This window comes from Pagrus pagrus (genome assembly GCF_965226575.1).
Source record: "Pagrus pagrus genome assembly, chromosome: 9".
NCBI lineage: Eukaryota > Metazoa > Chordata > Actinopteri > Spariformes > Sparidae > Pagrus > Pagrus pagrus.
The window spans coordinates 7434653-7444701 of NC_140193.1; the positions used below are offsets into that span (position 1 = coordinate 7434653).

The 10049-nt window shown below is 44.2% G+C and overlaps 1 protein-coding gene across 6 annotated transcripts in view; it reads left to right on the forward strand.

Moving 5' to 3' along the window:
- hdac4 (histone deacetylase 4) overlaps window positions 1-10049 on the forward strand; it is a 138070-nt gene that overhangs the window by 104650 nt on the left and 23371 nt on the right. For all 6 annotated transcript variants that reach the window (XM_084361260.1, XM_084361261.1, XM_084361262.1 and 3 more), the window contains 5 exons: window positions 3412-3519; window positions 5274-5329; window positions 5590-5677; window positions 6786-6905; window positions 7193-7290. In XM_084361260.1, the coding sequence (XP_084217386.1) occupies window positions 3412-3519; window positions 5274-5329; window positions 5590-5677; window positions 6786-6905; window positions 7193-7290 (470 nt within the window). The remainder of the gene's footprint in view (window positions 1-3411; window positions 3520-5273; window positions 5330-5589; window positions 5678-6785; window positions 6906-7192; window positions 7291-10049) is intronic.

A 10049-nucleotide genomic window follows, 5' to 3' on the forward strand; every position in this document is an offset into this window, starting at 1 on the left:
GTGTGTGTGTAGTCCTTTTCATAGGGTTGCAGCTCATCATTGATTAAGTAACATTACGTTTTTTTTTACCCTTTATTTTGGATAGATTTACTTGTTTCTATGGTAACCACTGCAGCTGCCATTAGCTAGTTAGCTCAGTTAAGCAATGCAGCCAGACATAATATTGTTATGACATGCCATATTTGTTTGTAGTTAGCATGTAATGTTACATCACATTTGACACCTGGGGGTTACATTTATGACACTGTGTGTGTGAGTGGGGGCGTTTGCTTGTAACGCTTGTGCAGTTTGGTTCCCCCACAGTTTGTCTCACCTGCAAAGATACATTTATCTGCAAAACTGGGGTCTAGTACAGAAATGTCACACTCACACATACATTTATTTTTGCAAGTTAGACAGTGTGCAGGAGTTTGCTTGCAACCTGTCCCTCTCCTGACGCGCCTGACACCTGAAGTAGATGTGCGCAACATAACAATTCCTACACAATGTTGCTTTAATATGTTGATTTTTTTCTCCATTAATTGATTTGTTTTTTAGTTTATTAAATGTTTGAACTGTGAAAAAAGTCAATCAGTGTTTCCCAAAGTCCAGGACGACACCCTCAAAGGTCTTATATTTAATATGTGAGATTTTTGGTCGAAATACATTCAGCTAGCCCCGCCCGTCCGGGTTCGCAGCTCTTGTGCTGGTGGTGCAAACACCAACACTTCCCTGTTGCTCTGAGCTCCCAGCCCAGACTGCTAGCTGCACAGCTAACTGAGCTAACAGCGGCTACAGTTAGCACCTACTCTGGTGACTTGCTGCCTCCTGTTTGTAATTAGTATGATTTCAACAAGTGGGGAATTCTTACATACTGCACCTCTAACTTTGTTTTGATCAGTTAATCTTATGATCGTTGCAGCTCTACTTTTCCATAACCCCCCCGCCTACAGTACACCTACACTGCCCTTTCCTTTCTCCTGCTACATCTCCAACTCTTTCACATGTCATCCAAACCCTCTCTCTTTCTCTCTCTCTCCCCCTCTTCCTCCCCTCGGGGGTTACCGCCGCCGCTGCCGCTGCTGCTGTGGTGGGAACAAGAAGAGCCCGGGCCCGGCGCTGCTCTGTTCTGCTCTTTATAATGGCAAATGGGCCCAAATTGTTGTCTTCCTGTCATATACACACACATACACGTCCCACACACTCTCTTTTAAAGAGGAAGGGGGCTGAAATTAGGCTGTCAGCCTGCGGAGAACCATCATTCTGTCATGCAAGCACGTTCCCGCTCTTTCTCAACCTCCAACGCACACACACACACGCACACACACACACACACACACACACACACACACACACACACACACACACACACACACACACACACACACACACACACACACACACACACACATCCCTTCCCTTTCACTTTTTCCTCACTAGCTTGTGTCCCACTCCTGGCTTGAGGCAAAACTAACATCAACATGGGAAATAATAAACCACTCAGTCTCCACATGCTGCTTTAGAACGGCATCTGTTTGTGCTCATTAACCTGACTTGTATATATGATTCAGTTTCCCATCCACTCACTCACTAGGCTCTTCGTTTGCCCGCTCGCTCAATCACTGCCTCGGCTACTACATAACGTCTCCCTCTCTTTACCTCCTCACACCCTTTTTTTTTTTTTCAGTCTTGTAGTCTAAATGCGCCACAGTTTCATTTCATGACAAAGTCTTTCTTGGCACAACTTAAAAAGAGCCCTTTTCTTCCCTGTGGATGTTATTATGGCGTCCTCCTCCAGCCTTGATCACTGCAGACAGGAGGGAAGCAAAGTGGGCCGGCTGGCTTTAAAAAAGCCGTTGAGTCGCTTTGCACACCGACTAGTTGAAGGACGGAGGGAGCTGATTGGATGGTAGGGGGTTAATATCAGCACAGTTGACTGACTGAAGGGCCGTCAGTGTGCATAACAAGGCCGGCTGTCCGTCTGGTTAAAATTGACGTATTCAAAGTAGAACAGCCCCGGGTTTACATCAGAAAGCCTCGCTCCGAGAACTCTCTGGCTCGGCCCGCTCCGCACATGTGTGTACAGTTCAAACACATTGACATACAGACCTTCCTTTTCTTCTTTTCCTCTGCCAGCGTCTTCTCTCTGTGTTTATCATGCGCTCCATCTGCCTGCAGTATCTGCCATGCCTGACGGAGGGTGTGTATATTATCATGTGCACGGGCCTGCGTACAATCAAACCCATAGAATATTGTGGTCCGTTTGGCTCGGATGCACGTGTGTGGATGTACCGTTGTGATTTGGGGCTGAGGGCCAAGCGTGCCTCAGCATTAATCAGGCTTGACCACTGAATGCTCGCCCTGTGTCTGAAGCACATACACTCACTCCCACACACATACAGGTATACATGCAATCAACCGTGAAATCTTATTTTCACTCTATGTAACAAGTGAATAAATACAGAATTCACAGTTTGACTTCAAGTTTTCTTTGACCTCTAAATCATCAGGATCAACTAGAGAATATTTCGTGTCAGTGTCCAGTACGAGTAACCTATTTTTATATCAGCCGTGAAGGTTGTGTTTTCAGATGTGTCTGTTTGTTTGTTGGTTTGTTGGTTTTGTCAGCAGGATAACTTAAAAACTACTGAACTACTTTTCTTGAAACTTGGATGTAGGATGTGTCTCAACCCAGAGTAGACCCCATGATGCAGATCTGGATAGAGAGACAGATCCAGGGACTTGTTTGTTAATATCTCAGGGAATAATCCATGGATCTTTATGAAAAAAAATCGGTTGTATTTAGATTGCTGGTATCTATAAGTGACTACAATTTGATGTGAATTGTAGATCTGGTAATCTTAAATTACAGTTCAGCAGTTAAAGGTGGTTTAAAATGTAATTTGATATTGGATTAAAGGGGGCTGATGGGCCTCGGTGGAGCTATGCTCTCTATTGAGTGCTATTCTAGTTAATTAAGAATATTTTATGTTTTCAAGTGACACATTTTATGTATTTAACTGCTCAGAATAGTCCTTAGTGTGCTAAAGCAAACATTCAGAAATGATCTTTTCTAGTGCAGGTTTGACCGTTTGTCTGTACGTATGAGTAATCCTCTAAATATGTGTTACTGCCTCACGCTTTCTCTCTTTGTTGTTCTCCCTCCATGTCGGTGAAAACATTTTCCAGCCGTCGCTAAACTCCCCCTTTCAAAGACTAACTTTGATGCTGAGAAATGACACAAGCTAAATGATTTCAAATGTCCTCACAGTTTCATAATTACTGCCGCGCTCAAATACTGTAAACCACCAAGTATCTCGAAATGATTTGGAAAACAGCATAAAGTGGCTTTTTTTCTTTTTTTTTTTTTTTGCTCCTTTTCAAAAATGTTCTCTCAAAATCCCATGACTGCATGTGTTTTCGTGTCCGCAGGTGGACAGCGACACTATCTGGAATGAGGTCCACTCGTCCAGCGCGGCTCGTCTGGCCGTCGGCTCGGTGGTGGAGCTCGTCTTCAAAGTAGCGTCGGCAGAACTGAAGGTAAGTCGAATGAGCAGTGAAGTCGGGGCTGTTTGTTGGGCTTTATTTTTAGGGAATCAGCAAGACTTAAGGAAGTTTATTTGTTATGTCTGTGTGGGTAATTATGTGTGTGTTCAATGATATTTTAAGATGGAGCCGACATGAAACAAAGCTCAGATGGACCCTGCTGACATAGATCCTTGACTAGAACTTTGAAGGATATCGGGTCGACTGCCGTTTTCCAGCTGAGTTAAATTTCAGACAGCCACGTACAGTGTCTTTACAGAGAGAACGAGGCAGAGCTAATGGGTGATGTCGTAAATGTTTATTTGAGAATATTCCTCACTGCTGTGGCTCCAAACACCTCAGGAAAAGGGAAACCTCCTTCCAGCTCTTTCCATCACAAAGTCTCGTTAGCACCTCTCAGACAGACATCCCCACCCCCGTCATGCTTTGCCCACCAGCCAGCCTTCCTGTGTCTGTGGCAATGGCTGCTTACTGTTTGAACCCAGCAGGGAGGCCCGGCGCGCTGGCACTGCAAATGCCAACAGTCCTCACTAACAGGCCTGTTTTATTGGTGTTACACCACAGCCACCTGCAGAGCAGCCGTCGCACTTAGTGTTAGCTAGCTGTGCTAGCGTTTAATGCCTTTTCTACATGCAGGCGTTATTACTTTAGAGAAATAATGGTCTGCTCTGTCTATATAGTACATTGTGTGATTGATAATTATCAGAGTTTAACAGGAAAATCAAATGGATCTCACACCTCGGGAGGAAAAATACAAAACTTAACTGAATCGTGACCAACATGGATTTGCTTCAGCTGGGGTTAAAGTGCACGAGTATTGACTTGCCCTCAGCTTAACCTGATCTTAACACATACATGCACACACACACATTCGCACACGCATGCCTATGCACATACAGATGGTCCTCTGAGGATCCTCCGCAGCCAAATGACCAAATTCCACCTGCAGCAACTCTCTGAACTCCACACAACGCCATAAATCTGCTCCACACACACTCACACACTCACACGTCTGTCTCTCCATCTGTTGCTTTCTGTTTCTCTCCCCGTTTCTATTTTAATCCATCGTTACTTTTCCTCTGCATAGTGAAACGCTCCACCTTCTTGCCTCTCATACATCTACGTACATACTGTATGAAGCAGCCCGCATTAGCCGAGTGTCTTCAGACCAGCTGAGGCAGTTGTCTCTACAATAAACTCCCGACTGGCTGCTAATCCGAGGCAGCTGACTCAACATCATTAGTCCAGCTTGCCTCGCTCTACATCAGCCCGAACATCTATCTAATGTCCCCACATAGCAGTGGGAGCCCCCAGAACAGTTGCTGTGAGTCCCTCAGGTCCCTGCCTTAACAAAGCTCCCCTTAATTGACCCGATGTACGCATCTGTTTCTCTGTGTGCGTATTGAGTTATTCTTCCTGTTAGAAACTGTTTTAAATCTTCAGCTGAGGCATGGTGACATTTTTTTGAAGATTAATGGTGCTGAGAGGATTAAGTCTGGTCCTGATGGAAGTAAAGTTATGATAATAAATTAATTTTGCTTTTAATTTATGTTGTGTTATGTTATTTTTTGTGGTGTTGTTGTTATCACGTCACCAAGGGGTAGACACTGAATGTGAAAGCAGGAAAAGTCTGTCAACATCATCTGACCGCTCAGTCTCTCAAAGAGAAAGAAACCATGGACACTGATGGTTTATGCACACTAAATGAAATACGCTGTGTGTGAATGATTTTTGTTTTCCCCTCACAGAACGGTTTCGCTGTAGTTCGACCACCTGGACACCACGCCGAAGAGAGCACGCCTATGTGAGTAAATGTCTCCCGGCCTTCATTTTTCCCTTAAATTCAATTCCCACCAGAAAATGAATTCTCCTCTTCACCTCCCTGCTTTCTAAGCATCGTCCTTGTAGACAACTTGCATTCAGTGACGTTTTTCCTGTATTTATGCACATTTTAAAGCTTCTACTTAAGTGTCATGACTTTATTCAAGTACAGAACTGCTTAAACGTATCAGTAAGTTAATAATACTGTCTTGTGACTGTCTCTCTCTCTCTCTGCACTCTCAGGGGGTTCTGTTACTTCAACTCGGTTGCGATAGCCGCCAAGCTCCTGCAGCAGAGGCTCAATGTCAGTAAAATCCTCATCGTGGACTGGGTGAGTTTCACATACAACACTGATGGTTTGCTCTTTACATAACCGTCAATTTGAGGGATGCACACCCCCCGTACCTCTTTTTTTTTATTTCGCCCTTCAAGGATTAATCACCTTGTTTTACTCACATCCTTCCCATTTTTTCCACAAGTAGTCAAAAGGTCAACATTACACAAGACATCTGATAACTTGTAAGCAGATTCACATTTAATATGCAGAAGATTTTTATTGTCCTAAGTGATAAAACCTTTGGGGTTTAATGACCCTGAGGCTTTTGCTTCAGCACCTCCCCAGGAAGAAAAGACTGCCTCTGCACTATGAAGCTATAACAATATCAAAATCATCAGTATTATTTCGGTTTATTATAGTTTTATAATCAGAAAGATGTAGGTGGGATATCATGTTAAATAACCCACAATCAAACCCAGGAATACATTTCTGTGCCCATTAGACCACTGCATCCACAATACTGTGCTTGTTATAAGTCGACAGAAAGGGCTTAAAATATCGTCTATTTAGGTCAGACACTGCCCCTTTTTTCTAAAGAGACGGAGTAATTTATAAGAAGGTATGACAAAGCCCCAGTCGTGTCTCGGAGCTCTCCTCCTCAGTGGCGTCCCCGGCTGGTCATGGCCATTCCCAAAAGCCTTTGAAGGGCCTTTTCATTTCCTCTCTGTCTGTCGCAGGGGGACTTTCAGTGCAGCCAGCAAACTCATTGTCATGCCACTGTGCCTCCAGCCAACAGGGACATTTTTAGGATGAGTGTATTAAAGCATTCTTTGGATACAGACAATGAGGTCATTTAATTGATGTTGTGAAGTTGAGTGTTTTATTGAATCCTGCTGACCATCTCTTTCTGACATCACAACAGACGGCAGCTGAGGGACAGACGTGACTGTCTGGCAGTATTGTAGTCTGTTTAAATGTCATTCAGTTGGTCTTAGTGCAGGTGAAGGAGTTCATAAATCTTCTGAGGTCCTTTTGGTGATAGCCTCTGTTATGTTTGTTGGGTTGATCGAGCCAGAAGAGTCAAAGGTTATGCTGAGAATATTGTTATAACCTTTCTTAATCACTCATTTTCCCCTAACCCCTCCCTTTATGATGTTCCCAGGATGTTCACCATGGTAATGGCACCCAGCAGGCCTTCTATGCAGACCCCAGCGTTCTCTACCTGTCACTGCATCGCTACGATGACGGGAACTTCTTCCCTGGCAGTGGAGCACCTGATGAGGTAAGAAGGAAGGTTTAACTATAACTGTTGGTGTTGTTCCTACAACGTGATGATTAATGTTGCTCCAGGACCATTATTACAACTGACCAACAAGGAACAAAGGCCACATAAGAAGCAGAGACTAGTGTTTGAATCCCACGTGGAACGTATCGACTTATTTTAAGTTTATATATTATATATTATTTTCCGTTGTTTGGACAAACCTTCTTGGTTAGGTTTAGAAAAAGACGGCTTTGGTTAAAATACACTCGTTTTAAAGTAAAGTCTCGCTTTAATGTGTGTTGCAGGTGGGCAGTGGAGCAGGTGTAGGCTTCAACGTGAACATGGCCTTCACAGGAGGAATTGAACCTCCCATGGGTGATGCAGATTACCTGGCTGCTTTTAGGTAAGACACTGAGCTCACCTGCTACTTCAGAGAGAGTCTGTGGCTGAATGATCTAGCTCCTTGTGATGCTGCACAGTGCATAGTTCGACAAATGATCTATTGGAGGCTGTTGAGTAGGTATGGAGCTCCCCTTCATGCCAGGCCTGATTTCTATTAGGTCCACTTTCTTTCAGCTATTTATAACCTCCACACACGTAACACGCAGACACACACACACACACACAGAGCTTGAAAGGCCTAAAAGCATACAGGCATGGATTCAACACAGAACATGTACATGTCTCATACACAAATCTGCTTCATACAGCTGGTAAGGTGCGGGTCTGGATTGGTTCCAGCGCTCTTTGAAGATGAACCCCGTGTTCGCGACCGTGTGTCCATCTGGCCTGGGCCGACACATCAAACTGACAGGCCGCCGTCTTCTCGCAGCTTTCAGCACGCAAGCTCCCGGAAGCACACCTCAGCCCGCTAATGCACCCCAGACCCCGGTGTGCTCCAAGCCTCTCACATCCATCCCTCCACCGTTATTCACCCACTCGATGACAGCCATTTAATCTATAATATATCACTACAGATATTATTTATAATCATCACTGAGGCCTATAGCCAGTGCAGTCTGCCTCACACAAAAGTACTATTTTTCTCCATCTACGTATATTGATACACAAAGCAGTTATTCACATAAATGAAATCCCACTGATCAGTAATCATATGAATGAAAACTACATACAGCATCTAATATACTAATATCTACTATACTAATATATAAAAGGTTTAATGAGTTAAGATGAATATAATTCAGATGCTTCTATATTTAACAACAGTAGTTGAAGGCAGTGCACAGAGGGATTGAAATGACTAGATAATTGATAATTGATTTGACAATATGTGATTTGCAGGCTGGGGCGTCTGTCCCATAACAGGGCTTCATTTGTGATGGTATGTTGTGACATGTTGTCTGAGATTATCTTTGTACCACACATCATAGTTGATAAATGAGATATTTCCATTCATGTGAAGAAAAAATAAAGAATTTGATTTGAGAAAGAGGAACATGGCCTGTACTGTAAAACAAATTCATACTCACTATTTTTAAAGTGGTTCTCCAGCATTTTAGTATCATGTTTCCATGAAGTTAGTGGACTTAAAGCAACAGGAGGACGGTAAAAAAGATGCAGCAGAGACGTATCCTGACTGTCAGTCCCCTCCTGGATCACATTACAAAAAACACAGAGTCTGGCAATAATTCCCGTATTGCAGCTCAGTAGCATCTCTCATTAGACGCTCACTGCCTCCTTAATGCCCACTTCTTTCAAACACCACACGTTTAGTTTGTAATCCAGACTTTTGGTCAAATACTTTCAGTCTCAAGCCCAAGATGAGATGGCCCTGATGACACTGTCAGAATCATGTCTTCAAATGTTGGAAAGCCACAACCACAGAAGACATTACACAGTTATTGAAGATGTGTCATCTGTATTTAAATGAATCAGTAACGCAGTGTGCTTCACTTAGCCCAGCGGTAGTTTCTGTACATGTATGTATCTGTATGTTAGTTCAGGGGTGCATGCATCCATTTGAGTGAGTGTGCATGTGGAGAGTTTCTTGCTGTGTTTGTGTGTTCTGTTTATGTAATCGTAGCTTATTAAATCAGCGCTCTGGAAGAGGTCCAAAGATATAAAGCGAAGGAGCACAAGAGTTTGGGTGTGTATCACCTCAGACCCTGGCGCCGTTAATCCCCCGAGGCTGCAGCAGTATTGGACAATTCATTGGCCCCGCAGGACGGCGGCGAACCTGTCTCGCAGCTCATGGATCTGCCCACACACACGCGCACATGCCTATACCATGCTTTGTATGCATGCACAATCAAAGTAGCACAGTTGCAGATGCTGGAGAGTCATTGGCGATGTGCATATAAATGCTGCACACAAGCTCATAGAAATGCAGAAGGGCCTGGGTCAAACTGACTGAAGGTGCATAAATATGCAACAAAACACCGAGAAACAGACGTGCAAAACGCTCACACCTGCAGCTTTTTACATTCAGTGTGCTTACACATTTACAACATGCAGACGGAGACATGTGCGTTGACACTTGATACGCCACGTCTCCCTCTGTCTCCTTCAGTCTCATTGTTTATCTGTGTGTTGTGGTCCTGTCTTTCCTCCTCCTCGGGAGGGGATGCGTGCCTCGCAGCCGGCACCTTCCCATTCCTCCGCTGGCCTGTGCCACGTTGCATTTGCAGGGGATCAAGTCTGAGCCTCCAGAAAGCACAGAGAAAAAAGATAAGAAAATTGGCCCTAATGAAAACCAGAAGCACCGTCTCTCCCTCTCTCTTCTCTCTCCTCTCTCTTTTCCTCTCTCTCTCTCCTCCTCCTCCTTTCACTCCCTCTTCTGCCATGAACTTGGAAAGACGAGAGAGGAGGAGAATTAAACTTAATTCAAACCAGCTCTCCGCAGCGCCAGATGACAGGGCTTTGAAGTGTAAGTGTGCGTGTGTGAGTTTTTCGCTCTCTTATTCTCTCTCTCCTCTCCCGCTCTCGTCTACTTTTTTTATGAACGGAGGGGGAAAAGCCTTGAAGCTCTGCAGTTTAACCATTTGTTGACTTGTTCGACGAGCACCGCTGCCTCTAAAGGACAGAGTCTATATTTTACATATAAACGGGTCTCACCTGGCCGTTAACTGCTCGGATGAGGTTGAAACTCTTAACGACTCGTAGTTTGGAGGCTTTCTGGCCTTTTAACAATCCTTAAATACC